The sequence below is a fragment of the Caenorhabditis elegans genome, chromosome III (assembly GCF_000002985.6).
Source record: "Caenorhabditis elegans chromosome III".
Lineage (NCBI taxonomy): Eukaryota > Metazoa > Nematoda > Chromadorea > Rhabditida > Rhabditidae > Caenorhabditis > Caenorhabditis elegans.
The window spans coordinates 4,324,273-4,343,385 of record NC_003281.10 but is presented as its reverse complement, the minus strand read 5'-3'; the positions used below and the strand labels follow the sequence as shown (position 1 = coordinate 4,343,385).

The 19,113-nt window shown below is 35.3% G+C and overlaps 3 protein-coding genes and 1 non-coding gene across 9 annotated transcripts; 3 read left to right on the top strand and 1 right to left on the bottom strand.

Annotated features, from left to right (window-relative positions):
- The first annotated feature begins 49 nt into the window (after positions 1 to 49).
- On the top strand, positions 50 to 1,409 carry B0285.3 (uncharacterized protein). Its single transcript, NM_065473.6, has 4 exons — positions 50 to 237; positions 307 to 602; positions 1,096 to 1,200; positions 1,253 to 1,409. Exons 1-4 carry the CDS (start codon positions 192 to 194, stop codon positions 1,304 to 1,306), a joined length of 501 nt encoding a protein of 166 aa, NP_497874.1. The 5' UTR covers positions 50 to 191; the 3' UTR covers positions 1,307 to 1,409.
- cdk-12 (Cyclin-dependent kinase 12) lies at positions 1,402 to 10,394 on the bottom strand. Of its 3 annotated transcripts, none has more exons than NM_001381836.2 (15): positions 10,324 to 10,394; positions 10,162 to 10,251; positions 9,797 to 9,992; positions 9,063 to 9,260; positions 7,033 to 7,159; positions 6,485 to 6,598; positions 6,207 to 6,427; positions 5,708 to 5,853; positions 5,366 to 5,655; positions 5,234 to 5,307; positions 4,817 to 4,972; positions 4,372 to 4,566; positions 4,173 to 4,323; positions 3,767 to 3,878; positions 1,402 to 3,380 (listed from the first exon to the last, which is right to left on the bottom strand). In NM_001381836.2, the coding sequence occupies exons 3-15, from the start codon at positions 9,988 to 9,990 to the stop codon at positions 3,154 to 3,156; spliced, it is 2,205 nt and encodes a 734-aa protein (NP_001367220.1). In that variant the 5' UTR covers positions 9,991 to 9,992; positions 10,162 to 10,251; positions 10,324 to 10,394; the 3' UTR covers positions 1,402 to 3,153. The 3 variants fall into 3 exon arrangements, with proteins under 3 accessions (NP_001367220.1, NP_001367221.1, NP_001254916.1); NM_001381837.2 differs by having other exon boundaries at positions 1,404 to 3,371; positions 10,324 to 10,391; NM_001267987.3 differs by having other exon boundaries at positions 2,902 to 3,368; positions 10,324 to 10,367.
- On the top strand, positions 2,741 to 2,761 carry 21ur-14269. The gene has a single exon (NR_052233.1).
- A 5,004-nt stretch (positions 10,395 to 15,398) lies between the features above and the next one.
- gly-6 lies at positions 15,399 to 19,106 on the top strand (the record flags this gene model as incomplete). 4 transcript variants are annotated; one of them, NM_001027475.3, is made up of 12 exons in its annotated part: positions 15,399 to 15,570; positions 15,618 to 15,683; positions 15,817 to 16,084; positions 16,261 to 16,404; positions 16,588 to 17,087; positions 17,132 to 17,315; positions 17,498 to 17,640; positions 17,744 to 17,793; positions 17,863 to 17,967; positions 18,031 to 18,180; positions 18,225 to 18,347; positions 18,543 to 18,779. In NM_001027475.3, 10 exons carry the CDS (start codon positions 15,445 to 15,447, stop codon positions 18,131 to 18,133), a joined length of 1,689 nt encoding a protein of 562 aa, NP_001022646.1. In that variant the 3' UTR covers positions 18,134 to 18,180; positions 18,225 to 18,347; positions 18,543 to 18,779. The 4 variants fall into 4 exon arrangements, with proteins under 4 accessions (NP_001022646.1, NP_001022644.1, NP_001370116.1 ...); NM_001027473.5 differs by lacking the exon at positions 17,863 to 17,967 and having other exon boundaries at positions 17,744 to 17,851; positions 18,543 to 19,106; NM_001384070.2 differs by lacking the exon at positions 17,744 to 17,793 and having other exon boundaries at positions 18,543 to 19,081.
- Between the last annotated feature and the right edge of the window lie 7 nt (positions 19,107 to 19,113).

The window sequence follows — 19,113 nt, the reverse complement described above, 5'->3', positions numbered from 1 at the left end:
AAAAATCGAACGCGTTCGAACGAAAAACAACTAAATGGCCCAACATTTCGCACAGTGTGTTCCTAGTCCATCGGCCGTGTACTCCTCGTGAACAAACCGATTTCAAAGTTATCGGATTTGTTTTGCCGTTTTTTTTTTGTTTCCAGCAGAATTTAAGATAAGTACTAAGTACATATAATTAAATCTGTGGAATGAACTACGGGAATAATGGCGGCGGTCAATGGCAACCACGGGGAAGTAAGTTATACAATTTAAAACAATGAAATAACTGTTAAAACGATATTTTGATTATTTTTATAATTTCAGACAATAATTGGAGACCACAAGGACGAGGAAGAGGTGGTGGTGGATGGAAAGGTAACGATAATCGAGGAGGATATCGTGGTGGAAGCTCCAACGATGGTGGATGGAGTAATTTCAGAGACGATGGAAATCTGAACTTTGCGTCGCCGTATCAAGCAAATCGAGGAAATTTCAGAGGAAATTATCGTGGCGGTGGTGGTGGAGGTGGAGGGAATCAGAACAACTATGGAAACCGAGGAAGGGGACGGGGAGGATTTGATAGAGGAAGAGGTGGCGGAGGTGGAGGCAACAAGAATTTTGTAAGGCTTCTTTAAATTTTTAAAGACTTAAATAATCAATAAACATGGCACCTGGGTTAAGGTTTCTCCAAGAGCACTCAATATGCTAAAAAAAAATAAATAAAAAAAAACAAAGAAGTACGGAATAATTTAGTTAATGCCCAATTATCGGCGGTTATTTTAGATTTTTCCTCGAAAAAATACAATTTATTCGGTTTTATTGCAGTTTCGAGTAATTTTTAGAATATAAGCGCAATAAAAATGCGGTTTCCGGTCTCGAAACTTGCTTAAATTCAAAAAGGTGTGCGCCTTTAAAGAGTACTGTAATTTCAAATTTTTGTTTCTGCGGACTTTTCATCTACTTTTCATAGTTTTTGGCGAACGCAACGAAAGTTAGAAATTACAGTACTCTTTAAAGGCGCACACCTTTTTGCAGTCAACAAAATTTTGTCGTGTCGAGACCCGCTACCGTACTTTTGCCGAGAGTGTCTAAACTCAAAATAATAAATTACAGGGCCCAATTGACGCGAACAAATGTATAATCCCTTCCATGTGGAATAATCCGTGGGATGCGCTCGAAAAGGAATACGAACAAGAATATGGAGTCGCGATTACAGAGGTTTTAACATTTATTCTCCATTTAAAGATTCTGAAATTTAACATTATTTCAGAAAGTCACTGATCCTAGTCCATCGCCTTCTAGTGCAGAGGAAACAACAGCCTGAATTCATAAAGATCTTCAAAAAAGTCTGAAAAAGTTGTATTATCTTTAAAAGTTGTGAAAAATTGAAATACTAAGTCAATAAAGAAAATATAATTTAATTACAAATTTCTTCTTCTTTTTTAGAAAAGTTTTAAAAAATCACAGAATTAACCAGGAAAGTATGATTGGAACATGAAAAATGTCAACAAAAAAACTATATAAATTGACAATGATGATGAGGAAAGGGGAAAAGACCGGCAACATTTAAAAATCGTGGAAAATTTTGGAAAATGCTTTAATTCAGAGTTAAATTTGAAAGAAAAAAGTACAATCAAGGCGAGGGAAAGGAAAATAAATACCAGTAATTTTATTCTGAATAAGAGGGAAAAAATGAATATTTCTCCCGAGAAAGAGTCGGAGGCAATCAAGTTGATAAAATATTACAGAAAGTGGATCAAAATACGTTTTTCTAATAAAATATACTTGAAAATTTTTATTTATAGTTTTATATAGTCTAGCTCTAAGAAAATGTCTAATTACTGTTGCTTGATCTTTCAATTTACATTCAAAAATTTTTTTTTAAAGTGTCAGAATTCGCCTAGAAGTTGCAGGGAGCAGTCTTTCGAAATTTGCACATCTAACTCCATGGTCGACTTGGGATTGAAATAAAATTCAGAATTCGACTTTCCAGCTCCTCTGAGAAGGCACAAAGATGCCTGCCTCCGTGCCTACAGGACGGGCCTTACGCCTACTTCATATTACAGAAAATAATGAGTCAGAACGAGGCAGTCAAAAAATCAGGCAAGTTGCGGCGGATATAGGCACGCAGGCAGGCGTTTTGCCGCTTGCGTGGAAGGAATACTCAGCATTTGGGTCATGTCGAATCTACAAAATGACCTATCGTGGAATTTTGGTCTGGTATTTTTTTATTCAAATTCCGTGTCAAAATATAGAAAAGAAAGTGATTGATCTGAAAATAACTCATTTTTATCTCAATTGAGAAATTTGAAAACTGCTCAAAAAACATTTGACACTTAGCAAGGCAAAATGAAAGTTGCCAAATATCTTTTAAAAAATTGGTTCAATAATTCTAAAATTGGAAACTTTCAATCATTTTTAACCACTTTTTTCAACAGAAGTTTTTTAGACTAATAAAATATTTTTCTACACTTTTCCACTGAATTTGCATTAATAATATTAGAACATCATGCCGCAATCACGAACATTTTTTTGATATTTCAGAGAAAGTCAAAATTTTTACATTTTTCGATTTTCCGGAAAATCAAAAAATCAAAAAAAAATGTTTAGTATTTAATATTCCAAAAAAATCAGTTCTTCCAAGTTTTGTATGTGTTGCACATATTATTCTCATCTCGGGCACAATCGGAAAAACAGAAAGTTTAAATTTTTCGGTTTCTCAAAAACCTAAAAACCCGTAATAGGTAATTTTGTAGAATTGACCATGCCCACACAGTAGTCCTAATTTACCTGAAAATCGAATAAAAAATGAAAAGAAACCTGCCGCACATATATAGTTTCTCTCAGTCAGCTCTCTTCCATTTTGATCCACTGCTGCTTGTTGCTTCTATAAGAGCTGTACGTGACTTTTAGACACATATTCAGACAATATTCAGTTGGAAAATAAGAAGAACAGAGAGTGTGTGGGGGAGGTATGAGGCGGGGGAAGAAAAGCTAAACAATAAATTTTCAAATAGAGGAAAAAATATATATGAGAGGAAACACAGAATATCAATTAAAAATTTAGACAGAAGAGCAGAAAAAACCAAAAAAAAAAGGAATTTGTTGTCTATAACTAATAGAATAAAGAGAGTATACGTGTAAAAATAATCAACAAAAAAATCAGAATTTTCACTTGAAAAATACTGACTGATATTGTGATTGAGGAACTGGTTGATGATTGTTATGCGACGTTGAAGAAGCCTGTGTTGGTGGAGGTGGTGGTGGAGGTGCATGACCTCCTGATGGTGGCAGTGATGAAGCATGATGATGTGAATGATGATGATGATGATGGTGATTTGATGATCCATTGCTTTTTGTAGTTGTTGTTGATGGTTGTGTAGGAGCTGCTTCAAATACTGATTAGGGTTAATAACGATAATAATCAACATTGTGCTTTATCGTGAAATTGTTTCCAATATTTTTAGAAAGAATTTTTTTCGACGAATTTTCTGAGAATTGAAAAATTTCAGTTTTTTTTTTGAAAAAAAACATGCAGATTTTTTCCAAAAATTCAGAAATCTACTTTAGAAAAAAGATCTTCAAGAAATGTTACATCTTTCGAATTTCCGGGAAAAAATCGATTTTTTTAATTCTAAAATTAGACAAAAACGTTTTTTTTTCAGATTGTTTTTCTTTTCCGAAAACTATAATTTCAGAAAGGATTTTCAATTGACTTTATTTTCAGAAAACTGGAAAATAAAATCCGAAATCTTTATTTCTTCCAATTCATCTCCAGCTTTACCTCGTGGATGTGAAGTTGCACGAATACTATGTCCACTTCCACTTGAACCTTCTGCTTGTCGCCCAAGACGAGCTGATTTTTTCTGCTTTTTGCTCCACATCTCATGGCAATCCTGTAACAGGTTTTTTTCATTACCCATCCTGTGATTTTTCTCCAAAAATACGGTACGCGGTCTCGAAACGACAGATTTTTGTTAAAGACGAATATTTGTGCGCCATTAAAGAGTACTGTAATAACAAACATTTGTTTCTGAGAAATTTTCATCGTTTTTGTTTTAAAAAATCGATGAAAATTCAGCAAAGCAACGAGAGTTTAAAACTACAGTAATCCTTAAGAGCGCACACCTTTTTGAAACAAAACTTTGTCGTGTTGAGACCGTATTCTTCGAGCACGGTGTGATATTAACCTGATGTTGAGGTAATTTGAGTGGTTGAACTGTCGTATGTTCCAAACTTCGAATCCACGGATGATTCAGAGCTTCTTTTGCAGAAATTCGTTTTTCTGGATTCAAAGTGAGCATTTTATCGAGTAAATCGACAGCTTCACGTGGCATAATGCTGAAAAATTGAAAATTCTAGTTCCAGCGGAATATATGACATTCTTACTGCTCAAACTCTTCTCGAATACGTCTCTGATAAGTTCTCTTCATTCGGAATGTGTTCCATCCAACCAATTCGGTTAATTCAGGCCAATTATCCACATTCGGTGATCCACAAACCTTACTAATCAACTCGAGCTGTCCAAATTCATTATTTCCATTGAAAAGCGGTTTTCGGGTGAACAGCTCGCCGAGCATGCATCTAGAAATTGCATAGATTATTTCTTTAAAAGGTTGTCACTTTTTTGAAATTTCCCAATTTATTTTGGAAAAAAATCATAATTTGTTTTGTTGAAAATTCTAAAATTGGTTTAAAAAATATGAATGTTAGAAAAATTCACATTTTTCGATTTTTCTGAAAATTCATAACTTCAGAAAATATAAAAAATGTAGTTTGTTAAGTTTTCAAATTTGCAACAAAAAAAATTTTTTAAGTTTTTTTCGCCACTCACCCCGTACTCCAAACATCAATTGCAGGCCCATAACGTTCATCACCCAAAAGTAGTTCTGGTGGTCGATACCATAATGTGATAACCCGATTTGTATATAATCGTGATTCCTTCTCCCATAGTCGTGCCAGTCCGAGATCAGCAATCTTCAGCTCGCCTCTGCAAACAATTTTCAAAATTATTAAAGTTCTGATTGTTTTTTTTTTTGAAAATCGCGTAACGAAAAATTTTCGTTTTCCGATTTCAAAAAAAAACCGGAATTCCATTAAAAATTGATTTTTATTGGAATTTAAGTTTTTTCCTACTGAATTGCTCTTTTGAGCTGAATTAGTATGTACTACTATTTTTTATTAAATTGAAAAAAAGAAATATTTTCCAATAAAAATCTGTTTTTAATTGAATTCAAGAAGAAAAACTAACTTATTGTTCACCAAAATGTTACTGCATTTAATATCCCGATGTAAAAATCCCGTATTGTGAATGTAGGCGAGTCCCTGAAAGTAAAAACGTTTTTTTTTTTTGAAAATTATTTCTTTGAAAAAAAAAACGAACTTCCAAAAGCTGCTTGAACAATGAACAAATCTGATCCTTATTAAAATCGACGAGCTCTTTCGATTCAAGAAGTCCTATCAAATCATGATCCACATATTCGAATACTAAATAGAAATTAGCTCTCGTTCTTTTCAGCTCATCCATCGAAATATCATCAATCACAATATCCATAAGACGGACGATATTCTTATGATGAAGCTGTCGAAGAATCTTGATTTCTCGTATTGCAGTGATTGGGAATCCTTCTTTTTCATTTTCCAATCGTACTCGTTTCAGTGCTACTTGTTCACCTGGAAATTTACAGCATTAATATTGATTTTCCAAAAAAAAAAATTAGCTTACCAGTGAGATTATTGACTGCTTTATAGACTTGTCCATAAGTTCCCTCGCCAATTTGATCAAGCATTGTGTAGTGAGTCAAATTTGTCTTGTACCATGAATCAGAATCTGATGGTCGATTTGTTGCGTGTCCACGGCGGGTTGTTATTCTGAAATATTTTAATTTAAACAAAAAAGAAAACCTAAAACATTTATTTTTAAATCTTCTAAATCAGGAACAAAAAAAACTGTTCGTTTTTCAATCTTTTGGTTTAGCTCGGTTTTTTTTAAATTAAAATTTTTCTGTAAGAAAAAAAAACGACGTAAACCGTAACATAATTATTGAATTCCGTATGAGAAATAATGATTTCGGAGTGATTTCAATTTTTCTTTCTGATTAGCTAATAAAAACCAGAAAATCGCATTTTTCGGTATTTCGATTAAAAAACAGAAAAATATGAATTTTTTTCCGATTTTCTGGCATTTCTCAAAAAAAGCAACAAAATAATTTCAAATAACTTACACAGGCCGAGTGGCTATCCGTTTACTATCCGGTGGCATTGGAAGCGGATCTTGACGCTTTGAGCTTGATGCTCCACCATCGGTTTGAGGTGGTGGTGGTGGTATGGAGCTAAGTGAAAAGCTTGCAGTAGCGGCAAAATGAATGTCAACCGATGGTGGTGGAATACTGAATGGTGCTGGTGGTGGACGAGGTGGAGGCGTCATGAATTGACTATTTGGAGGCTGAAAATTCGGGAATTCGGGCATTTGTATCAGTTTTTGATGGAATCCAAAACTTACTAATGGTGGTGGTGGAGGCTGTGAGAACATTGGCTGGAATGGATTAATATTGAATGATGGTGGAGGTGGAATCGCTGTCACATTCATTCCATTTGAAGAAACTGGTAGATCCATCTGCAAAAATCAAAGTCAATTGGAATCTAATAGGTTTTTTAAAAATTTAATTTCTGTTGTTTTTTTTCACGATAGCCAAGAGATTTTTCGATTAAAAAAAGAAAGTCGAAAAAAAATTGTATCATATTTTCCGATATTTAGAAAAAAAATCGAATTTTCGAAAAATAGCTTTAAAAACTGACAATTTTCCTCTGTTCAAGATAAAACAAAATTTGATAAGTTTTGAAATTGCTTGTTAATTTTCTAAACTTTTTTTTCGAAAAATTTTCGTTTTTCAATTTCAAATTTTTCGATTATTTCTGAAAGTGTGAATTTTTTTCTGTTTGTTCTCATGACAACCAATTCTCTCGAGATTAGTTCTAATAGGAAATTAGTTTTTTTTCTTACACATATATAGCTATTAGTCTACAAAACGAGAACTAATAAAAACTTACAGCTTCTCCTGAACTGCTGGACGAAGAGCTGCTGTGCTTTCGACGCTTTCGGCTCTTCTTTTTACTTTTCGAAGAGGATCCATAGTCTCCGTGCTTCTTCAACTCACTCATTAATGAGGTATCCATTCTGCAACTTTTAACAATTGGTGATATGCTGAACTTTTTTCAAATGGAGTATATAATTTCTAAAATTTGCCAATTCTTACCCAGATGACTCCATCACCTGTCTTCCCCGTTCGTCACGATGATTATGATTATTCTGCCAGCCACGCATGATATTACAGAAGAATACGTCTAGACGGTTCTAACAAAAAATTGAAATTGTCGCGACGGTAACGGAAATTTGAGTGTCGCGGAGGGGGCACCCGTTGACAGGAGAGATCGAAAGAAGAATGGACAACGGTGAAGCTAACAGTGTGAGAGAGACGTAGAAATTTCAGATGCCGAGATATTACGAGGCGACGGAGAGACGCAGTCTGATGGAAAACGAAGGGGACGGCGCCGCCGTCAAGCTTCATTCACCGATGGCGCTGGTTGGAAGTGACAGAGAGATAGGAATGCAGAGAAACGGGGACCCAAACAGACTCAAAGGGTGTGCGCAACGATGGAGAAGGAGTGGGGGAAAAAGTGAAGAAAGGGTCGTTTCGTCGTGTTCTCTACGTCTCAATTGCACAGGAACCGAATGTTTTGGTGGTTGTGGCATCTTCTTCATTTTTTTCTTTTTTATGGATATTTTTGTGGTGGAAAAAGGACACGAGGAAATAGACAATTGGATGAGGAATGGGCATACGATGAGAGTGCAAATTGACGGGCGGAATGTAAATCGACCAGTTGAATGGACTTGCCGATTTTGGTATTGAATAAGCTTTCTATCACACAGGTATCGGTGAGTTTCTCATTTAGTCTTCGAACGTTAAATGATTAAATCAGCGGATTCGGAAAAATTGATCATACGGTTTGGAAGCTTGTAAAACAAGAATGAATCACCCGTCTGTGAGAGGACACATTGAAACATTCAGAATTATAATATTCTATAAACCTCTGATTCCAAACTATCAAATGTTGCAAGATGAACAATATAATAGAAGATTTGTTGTTAATGACCTAGTTCAATTGTTGATCCAGTTCGAGATGGCTATCAGTTCTTGCAAAAAACGAATCAACGAGATGATAAAAATGGACGTAGAGAGAAAACAATGTAGTCGGGGAATGGAGAGAATAGCCTGGTCGCCACAGAATTGATATTAATATCAATAGCCATAGCGTGAGCCTCATTCTCCATTTTTTGCCCATTTTAAAACCGATGCTTATTGAAAACCCGTTGCAATTGGTGACCTTCAGGGACACCTGCCTCACACTTTCCCCTTTTAAAAAAGTGAAATGTTATGGGAAAGAAAATGGTCAGAATACGGTAGGTTTGTGCAAATGGTCAGATATTTCAGTTAGCTTAAAGCTGCTATAGTAAAATTAATTGGAATATATCTCAACGTAGATCTTATGAAAAGTAGTGCTAGTTACTGACAGTTTGCCACCAGAGAAGCTCGTGTATTGAACACGTGACGTCTTTTTAGATTGGGATGAAGTTGAACGGATTCGTAAAATGTAATCAAGTAGCGCTTTTCAATTGAAAATGCTAAAGAATTTTATCAACTAGAACAAGGTGTGCAGCGATTCATAAACTATGTTCTATCTGGAAGCTCCTCAGGATTCCGACTGGTTGGATTAAAACTTCAAATACAAAACCGCACCACACACAGTCAGAACATTTCGAGCTTTGTAGTAGAAATGATCCAGTGATCAGAGTATGTGATTTGGCACAAGTCAGAAAAGGGAGGAGTCACACCCCAGCACAGCGAAAACACCATCAGTTCAGCGCCCCGCCTTCCTCTCTGAGTCAGACAATGTATGGCAATCCTGGCGACTATTATTCGAATATTTGCGAGAAAACTATTGGGATATTAGCAGGCAAGTTTATCTTTTTATGATTCCATCGCTTGCTCTACAAATTATCGATTTTAATCCAAACTTACAGATCAGATGACGACGATCCGGACGAATTTCTCCTTTTGCTTTTCTTCGAAGATCCACTTCGTTTCGGTGATCGATGCCTGCTTCGACTACGGCTTCGTTTATCTCGTCGTTTGTTGTAGTCTTTGCCTTTCTTTCGATAGCTGAAATCGTTTCGTCCACGGTCGCGACCACCACCGCCACCGCCTCGGGACCAATTCCTGAAACTAGCTCACCTTTTACAACTTTTTTGGAAAAAGTTAAAATTTTAGCTAAAATCTCCAATTTTGACCACTTTTCCCAGTCGCAGCGGTCGGATATTAGCTTTCATTTTTCGGTAGTTTATCTCATATTATTTTGTTGATTAGGCAACATTTAAAGCCCGTAGGTAACCAAAAATCGCCGGAATTGGTTACCTTTCAACTTTAAATTTACTTTAATCAATGAAAAACGGAAGATAAATCACCAAAATATGCAATAAGGAATGATAAATCGATAAAAGTTTTCCGACAGTTGCGTCACGAAAAAGTTGGCGAAGTTGGAGATTTTAGCTAAAATCTCGTCATTTTTTCGAAATTTTGAACCGCCATAAAAATGTTGAGATGTCTTATTACGAAATTAGTTCATTTGAGCATATTTTGAGACTATACAGCCAAAAAATCATGCGAATGACGCAATTTTCCGATAATAACTTTAACTCTGCTACAGCATTTTTAATTGAAGAATCCAATTTTCAATTAATATCTGGAAAAAGTACCTTTGCTTGTACTGTGGAGAAATTGAATCTTTCGAGTCTCGATCTCTCGGTCTCACACCTTGTCTCGAACTTCCTCTTTTGTCTTTTGAATAAAATCTGGAAGGCGATCCACTGTGACTGCGAGTTCGTTCCCGATGTCCATAGGAACCTTTTCGATCTCTCTCGTGTGTCGAAGAACCTGGCGATATTTCCATGGCTGAAAATGATAAGAATATTAAAGATTTGAGATTAAATATGAGAAAACAAAAAAAAATAAACGACACAACGACGACAAAATATTGAAATATAATGTTAGAACATGAAACTGGAAGCGAAGGAAGAAAACTGGAGTTCAATTGGATTTCTTGGTTGTTTCGAAGACTGACCGTCTTGTTTGGAAGGATAACAACTACTATTCGATCGATCACTGTTTGCCAAATTCGAGCCGTCAGTCGACGAGTCGAAACTCATTGAATCTGCAAAAATTCGAATTTGACAGGCTAACAATTTGTTAAATCCTTTTCAAAAATAAATAATCATGAACTTACAACGCTATTCTTCTATCCGGCAGCAATATGCGTCGAATTTGGTCTGAACTTTCGTATGAAACCAACTGAAATCATGCGATTACAGGAAAACAGTTTCAATCAATAAACACAAGTGCATTTTTCTCACGTTGGCTAATGAATTTAATGAGAAAATATTATGGGATTTTGAACTAAATTTGTTATTTCGCAGGATATTTAGATTTTTTTAAGTTTTTATTCTTAAAATATCAATAAAATATTAAAAAAGAAAGGAAAAAAGAGAAAAAAGTCGGATGGCATCGAAATTGATTGGCCCCGCCTACGAAAACCGTGCGGCGCTTGCATTTTCTTTCTCTCGTCTCTCTCACATTTGCACACTCTTTCCTTCAGTGGGTGGCGCTTATGTCGAGTTTTTCTAGATTTTCTTCATTTTCAGGAGAAAAACTAGTAAAACTGATGCTGGAATTTGCTCTGAACAATTAAATAACTGCAATCTCATAGAAAAATTTAAATTATCGATTAAGAGCTCGAGAATAGTCAATTTATTGTAGCTTTATCGTGCAAAACTGCTCGAAGAAGGAATATTGAAAGTTAGTGTAATAATACAAATTTGAAAAATACTTTTTTAGAACCTCGGAATGAGATGTTTCAGGTGTCCCAACTTTGTATACAGAATGGATCGCAGAAAGAGTTGGATCACGGGAGCTTTCAGCTGATTATTATTCGGATTAAAGCTGGCCTGAAATTAACCTGCAGTCAAATCAAGAATGGCTCTTTGAGCAATTGCGCCGGGTCACGTTGGATTTTTTTAAACTTTGGTAAAGCATGTATTAATCAAAAATGATCATTTTAAGAACATATCTTATTAGCTAAATGTGAATTTTTTGGCGGAAAACTAAATACTACCAGGTCTCAAAACGATCGAAACTTCAATGCTACCGTCCCTAAAAGTATTTTGCAATTTTTTTCTCTTTTTTGAACAAAAATTTTAAATTTGTATTACCCAGTAGCGAAATAATGTGATTTTCGTCCCGAAAATACGGTACTCGATCTCGACACGACACATTTTTGTCAAACGCAATGATAATGCGTATGCTTCTTCAAAGAATACTGTAGTTCGAAACTTGTTGCTGCGGGACTTTCATCGATTGTTTAATAGTTTTTTAGTTAAAAATATATGTATTTATTGAAAAAAAAAATTAAATACACTAATTGTAACAAATCAGCAGAAAAATCATCAAAAATCGGCGAAAAGTCTTGCCGACGCCGTATTTTTGGCGCAAAAAACGTAAATTTTTGCATTTCGGTAATATCAAGATCCATATTGAAACTCGTTTTTTGTTTCAAGTTGTAGCTAACGGGTACGGTAGCTACGAAGTTTTGATCGTTTCGAGACCGGGTACCGTTATTCTGGATGAAAATATTGACAATTCCGAAACTGGGTAATATTTCTAACGGCCCATGATCCAAGGGTACATCGACATAGGGTACACCGAGCGATTTTTTGTTCAGAGGATACAATCATTCTTAGGGTACATACATCATCGAATGGCCGTTATACTGTTTGAGATAGGCGATCTGATGCTGCTAGTACGCTTCCTCAAATTGTCTGGAAGTTTTGGATATTCAACTTTTCAAAAAACCTTTCCAACATTTTCGAGACTACTTATTTTCCAAATTACCTCTCTCTTGCCTACTTCAAACATATTCTTTTCCATCAACTTTTCCTCCTCATCATCTCAATTCCTAAAAATCCTCCGAATTCACTACGTCTCTCGAATTCTCTCAATATTCCGTTATTGTCTATCCCGAATGACCTCATTCGAGGTCGTTCGCCCCCAGTCTCCATGGGCGTCAGTGTCCACTTCTTCTACAGTTTCTGGAGTGACACTGTCTGTGTCTCCTTGAACTACGTACTCTCTTCGTTTTGAAAAAGGATTCAGAAAAGAGGAGAGAGAAAGAAAACTTTTACCTCGTCTTAAGAAATACTAAGAATAATCCCGAGATTGTCACTACTTTTTTTTGCTGAAGACAGACTATTTGGAAACAATCTTCAGTTTCAACAAGTTTTCTGTATTTTTCTCTGTTTCTCTCCCTCTCTATCATTCTTTAAAAGAAGATTTGAAGTCAGGTAGGTCGACATTCAACACTTTAAATATTCATGTATGTAATTACTTCGAAATTTGGATACAAAACGTTTTTTTTGAATTGCAATTACACCACGCCTGTTCTTCATTTCTACACAACTTTCGAAGCATTTATCTCAGTAATTTGTGATAATATCAAAAGGTTGTCAACTACAAAATTATAGGAAAAATATTTTGAACATTTTTGCTGTTGACACTTTTTCTATAACATTTAAGATGGCCGAGATGCGAACTGTTAACGTTGAAGTAAGGATCCAAACGACCTATAAAGTTATTAGATTCATAATTGTACATACAACTGTTTATAAATCAATCTTCTAAAAACTATAAGGTTATGCATAATTTTATCAAATTACTGTAGTTACTGTAGTACCAAAAACCTAATTCTGAAAGACAATAAGAAGTTTTTGCAATGTGTCGTGAAGCATTGGGTTACGGTATCGGTACCATTTACTATGTCATAAGGTCGATGAGTCACAGGACGACTCCTCCCCGCTCTGCCGGCTCCCTTCTGTAAAATTTTTCGTTTTTTTTTTGATACAATAACCAGTAAAGAACGGTTTTGAAGTTATTTTATTTTATTCTAGCTTAAATACAAAACTATTCAAAAAAAATTTACTGCGTGCAATTTCAGTTCAAGAACATGTTTCTGACTATTTCAGGCCTAGTCCAAGTTAGGAGACTTCCGGCCAAATAGCAATGCGCGGAAGGGGCTGATTGGTCGGATTTTCCGCGCAAATTCAAATTTTCTGGGCTTTTATGTATTTTATAAAGTCCAGTTTCACTATCTATTGTTTACCCAATTATAGGTCAAAACATGACACCCTTCTTTCTTCATTACAACACATTTTCTTCTTCCACTCTCGTAGACAGTTCTTCAATATATATTCTCGTTTCTTCTTCTCTTTTTTCACGCCGATTCTCTTCTTTTCAATACCTCTATTTGGAATACAAATCACGTATTGTAGACAAGTTCTTTTGTTTTTTTTTCTCTGAAGTGCCTCTCGGGTTTGCCTACTATTTACGTGTGGCCTCATAGCCAGGAAAGGATATACAAATGGGCAGAGGAGTTTTGTTTTATTTTCTATCTGTTGCAAGTTATTTAATTTTTTTTCAAAGAGTTTATTGTAAAGATAAAGTGTATTGAAATTGTTTAAAATCTGTGAAAAAAATTGGCAAAAGGGAATTAGCTCACAATTCAAAAAATCTTACTCCAACTGAGCGTAGTGTACACCTATTGCAACAATCTCCCATTCAAAATGTCCTTGAAATCTCCACTACCGTTATGCCAATTTCACACTTGCCCAACAAACAAAATAATTGAAATTTTTAAATTTAGAAAATTAAATTTTTTTTTTCGTTGGAAAAAATGAGGACTAGAAGGATTACAACAGCAAATCGGTTGGATTAAATTGGGATTTGGAAATAGCTTTTTTTGGTAAACAAACAGTAAATTGTTCTGGTTTGTGAACATTTGAAATTCGTGGTTTTGTAATTTTATGTTTATGTTATTCTATTTATAAATATCTAAAAACTATTTATATAGCGCTAAAAGTACCAAATATCACAGTAAAATTTTTAGAAAGATTTTGACGATTTTTATTTAAATTTGAAAATTGGGAAAATCTAAGTTTTCCTCTATATACTTCGCAGTCGGCCGGAAAATTCTTCTGTGATATTTATAGTCTAATTTTGGTTTTGAAATTTTTTTTTCTCAATTGACCAGTAAGATATAGTACTTTTTATGGAACTTATATATCTACTTCACTGGTCATTTTTGAAATAAAGTGACTAAATACAAATAAAAGAAAATTATTTTGAAATTAAATATAGCCGAAAATTGTCTTGCAGATGTCTCTTGACCTAAAAGCTTCAATATATTAAAAATGTTTGAGCCTATAGACAACATCCTGAGTGTCAATATGTTGAACCTTTCTTTCTGAACGTTATTCTTTTCGAGTACTCTTTTGAAATTTTTTCTTCTGACCAGTTCAAAGTTTTTAAAGCTCCCCAACGAACAAACTTGTTTGTGTGAATGAGTATCATATCACTTCCCAAATCGTTTCCTTATCACTTCTTATATAAATTGTGAAGATATTGGATAGATTCAGCCTGTTTGTATCAATTGACTCTATCCACATCTTCTATAATTATCAATCTATCATTTGTTCTTTTTCTGTTTCTCTTCTCATCCGTATCAATTCTCCGTGGGGCCACAAGGACGTGTTGTTCTTCTGTTTTCTCCCATTTCATTTTATCATTTATCTGAGTTTGATACTTTTTAGCGTAACTGTATCACTTGACAACAAATTGATTCGTTTTGTTCTAGTTTTGTTGACGTAGTGTAACATTTAGTGATTCAACTCTTTCAGAAGTCAACTATTGTTTTTGAATACTCTGTTGAGTTCAGAACTTTGACTTTACTACTTCTTTAACTTTTAAAAACAAGAAAATGTGCGAAAAATTTGGATTTAACAAACTCGCGGGATAGAAGGCGCCGACCAATTAGCGCCGTTCGCTACGCCCACCGCGTATCGCTCATTGGTCGGCGTTTTTTCTCGATATTTTTGTGTAAAAATCAAATTATTTCAAAAAGGCGCTGAAAATGCTTTGAAATTTCTGTACAGGTGTACAACAAGCTAAATTTTTTCAAAAGAAAATAAATGAAGAAGTTTCAAAAATTACCAAAATTTTGATTTAATGTTGTGAAAACAATATCGAAAAATAAGGAACGAGTTTTACAAAAAAATATCTCTTGCAATTTTATGAAAATTCACAAAAATTTTAAAGTTAAAAAACAATTTATATTAAAAAAAATATTTTTAAAAATTTGATGAAACCAAAAATTTCGTTGTACGATTTAGAAAAAGGAGTTCTAAAAACTATATATTTCTTCAACTTAAATTTTTTCATTTCCAACAGAAATCTTAAAACCTCAATATTTTCCAGATGATATAGAAGTGTCACCTTCCAACTTGGGTGGTGCTCCGCGAGCATGATCGCCTCGTTGATCCGATCTCGTCGTCGATCCAGAAGATGTGTGGTATATTCAGTGTTTCTTTTCGGTTTCCTGGCACTTTGGGGCTCTTTTGCATTAGCGTTGGTGTTTTTGAGTGATATGGTAAGAGAAGAGTTAATGTGTAGTTTTGAAATGTTTTGTGATTTCAGTATATTGGAGAAGATCAAATTTCAACGCAAAAAGCAATCAAGCCAATAGCAAGATCTAACTATCATGTAAGTGTTTTTTCACATTTATCACATTTATACCAATAATTATCAAAATGCATATTCACGGTTTATTCGGTTAGAATATTTGAGTTGTTCTCGCAAAAACTACATGGTTTTCTGTTATACTCTACAATTTTAGGTAGTGGTCGGGCACTATAACGGGAATTTGCCAGAAGACAAAAAGCGAAATCTAACATCCGAAGAACTGAATGCTAACCTCTATGCACCACATGATGATTGGGGTGAAGGAGGTGCAGGAGTATCCCATCTAACTCCTGAACAACAAAAACTCGCTGATTCAACATTTGCCGTTAATCAATTCAACCTACTTGTCAGTGATGGAATCTCTGTGAGAAGATCCTTGCCAGAGATTCGAAAGCCATCGTGTAGGAATATGACATATCCAGGTGAGTAAAATTGAAAACAAATATTCAAAATAATTATAGTTCGCAAGCGAAGAAGGCGCCGACCAATCAGCGGTTAGGGGACGGCGTTGATTGGTCGGCGCCCTGTTCAATATGAAGTCCCCATCTGCTCTGCATTAAAATCGCAAGATTTAAAGCAATAATTCTAAAATTTTCAGACAATCTACCAACAACATCTGTAATAATCGTCTATCACAATGAAGCCTACTCGACCCTTCTACGAACTGTCTGGAGTGTAATTGACAGATCACCAAAGGAATTATTAAAGGAGATCATTCTTGTGGACGATTTTTCTGACAGAGGTAAATTGTTTGAAAATTCGAATGTATAATATAACATTCCATAAGTAATGTTTTGCAAAAAAGGTTTTTGTAATTCTCGGGAAAATCTGAACCATTTTTTGGAGTTGGAAAAGTTGTTTCAAATTATTTATATTACATTTCTTAAAAATATTAGAGATAAACCACTAATACAAATAATTTCAGAATTTCTTCGTTATCCCACTTTGGACACAACCCTGAAACCTCTACCAACTGATATAAAAATAATTCGATCCAAAGAAAGAGTTGGATTGATAAGAGCTCGAATGATGGGAGCACAGGAAGCTCAAGGAGATGTTTTAACATTTCTTGATTCTCATTGTGAATGTACAAAAGGATGGTTGGAACCTCTTTTAACACGAATCAAACTCAATCGGAAAGCAGTTCCATGTCCAGTCATTGATATTATCAATGATAACACATTTCAATATCAGAAAGGAATCGAAATGTTTCGAGGTGGATTCAATTGGAATTTGCAATTTAGATGGTATGGCATGCCAACTGCAATGGCAAAACAACACTTGTTGGATCCTACAGGACCGATTGAGAGCCCAACTATGGCTGGCGGTCTTTTCTCGATAAATCGGAACTATTTCGAGGAGCTCGGAGAATATGACCCTGGAATGGATATCTGGGGTGGAGAGAATCTTGAAATGAGCTTCAGGGTAAGATTTCAAGAAACTATCGGTAGAAACAATTTTTTTTGAAGATCTGGCAGTGCGGAGGTCGAGTCGAAATTCTCCCGTGCTCTCATGTTGGCCACGTTTTCCGAAAATCTTCTCCACACGATTTCCCAGGAAAATCCAGTGGAAAAGTGCTAAATACAAACCTTTTGAGGGTTGCCGAAGTTTGGATGGACGACTGGAAACACTATTTCTACAAAATCGCTCCTCGTAAGTTCATATTGGTCGAGGTGTGATGGCTTTCGTCTCTTTAGTCTCCCGCCTAGCTTTTTTGGAATTTTTCTTTTTTTTCACCGAGGTGTTATTCGAGCGAGGGGAGTCTCGCCCTCGTTGAATTCTTAACAAACTTTTGATCGTTTATCCCGAAAATTGAAGATTTCAAGAATTTCCAGAAGCTCATCGAATGCGCTCATCGATTGACGTATCGGAACGAGTGGAGCTCCGAAAAAAGTTGAATTGCAAAAGTTTCAAGTGGTATCTACAAAATGTGTTTCAAGATCACTTTCTGCCAACTCCATTGGATAGATTCGGAAGGGTAAGTAGCTAAACATAGCAAATCTCAACCTGTCTAGCAAATCTTGCATTAAAATTGGTTTATTTCCACGTGGTAGAGAGTTCATGCCAATTTCAAAATTCAGATGACGTCATCATCAAATTCAAGTGTTTGTCTGGCATGGACTCTCCGCTCGTCAGGAATCAAAACTGCTTCAACTGCGGATTGCCTCAAAATCTTCCATAAAACTCAGGTAATTTTCAGATGTCCAACTCAAACTACTGCACAGCCTTCCGGCCAGGTGACACGGGTCCCAAAAATCACAGATTGCTCGGATCACCCTGTACTATGGGATTCGACTTGTGGCAGGTTCTGCAAAAACTGAAACTATTTAATTCAGAGTTGAGTAAATTGAAACTAAAAACATTTCAGCTGTGGCTCTACACTGGCGACCGTCGAATACGTACAGATGAGCATCTATGCTTATCAGTTGTTCAACTTCTTCACACAACTTCCGATTGGAAAATTCAATTGAAAGAGTGTGCAGGTTTTGATACAGAATACTGGGATTTTAAGCCAAAGGTACAATAAAATAACAAAAGCCTGAAAATTTCAAATATTTTCAGATCGGGCGATTCCAAAACCGAAAGACAGGATTGTGTCTGGCTTCACCGGACATTTTCGATCCGACGAAAGACGAGTTCAATCCACCAATTGTACAGAAATGTAGAAGCTCCAACGATAGACAGGTACAAAAATTGCTTGTTCAATTTTCTTCTTGCCTACCTTTGCTCTTTGACTACTCGTTTTTATTGTTGTTTTTAGAAGACCAAAAAACTTAAATTGGTTAAAATGCATAACTTCAAACTGGCATTTCTTTTAACATTTTAACAAGTTTAGGAAGCAATTTGGACCACTGATTGCTCAATTTTTCTTTTTTTCAGAATTGGACAATAACCGAAATGTCATGGCTCCCGGAGCATCCGTAAACCAAAGCCAACAATTTAATCATCACACATATCTCTAATCAATTTCAATATTTATTCGCATTTTCTTTAAATTTCCATTTAAAATCAAAAGCATTAATTACGCGATTGCCATTAAAATTACCCGTTTAAGACGACTTTAAGCCTTTTGCCAAAAAGCCATGATTCCAAACTTTTCCCTATTTCCCCTATTCCACCCCTCCTCTTTTTCCAGTGTCTGTGCCTTTAAAGAACCCATCTGGATCATCTTGGGGAATCGACTCTCCAATATTTGACCCATTTGAGCTCTTTTTGTCACCTTAAGCCATAACATGTTTCCCCCATTCCCCTCCAAATTCCAAATGTTGACCAAATTTTTGTGATGATGTCAGCTCTGAATCTGATTTCTTTTTTCTCAAAGATTCTGCAGCTGACATCATACAGATCTGCTTTATTTTCAGACGGCAACATTTCAGATTTCATTTTATTCAAATCTTTTATTTCTTGAGATAAAATATATTCAACTGAACAAAGAAACCCGAGAAGAAGT

Coding starts and splice junctions, on each gene's coding strand:
- cdk-12 (NM_001381836.2), bottom strand. CDS start 9,990: ATGGAAATATCGCCAGGTTCTTCGACACACGAGAGAGATCGAAAAGGT. Junction 6,599..7,032: donor CCAGCAGTTCAGGAGAAGCT/GTAAGTTTTTAT, acceptor TGATTTTTGCAG/ATGGATCTACCAGTTTCTTC. Junction 4,973..5,233: donor AACATTTTGGTGAACAATAA/GTTAGTTTTTCT, acceptor AATTGTTTGCAG/AGGCGAGCTGAAGATTGCTG.
- B0285.3 (NM_065473.6), top strand. CDS start 192: ATGAACTACGGGAATAATGGCGGCGGTCAATGGCAACCACGGGGAA. Junction 603..1,095: donor GTGGAGGCAACAAGAATTTT/GTAAGGCTTCTT, acceptor AATAAATTACAG/GGCCCAATTGACGCGAACAA. Junction 1,201..1,252: donor ATGGAGTCGCGATTACAGAG/GTTTTAACATTT, acceptor ACATTATTTCAG/AAAGTCACTGATCCTAGTCC.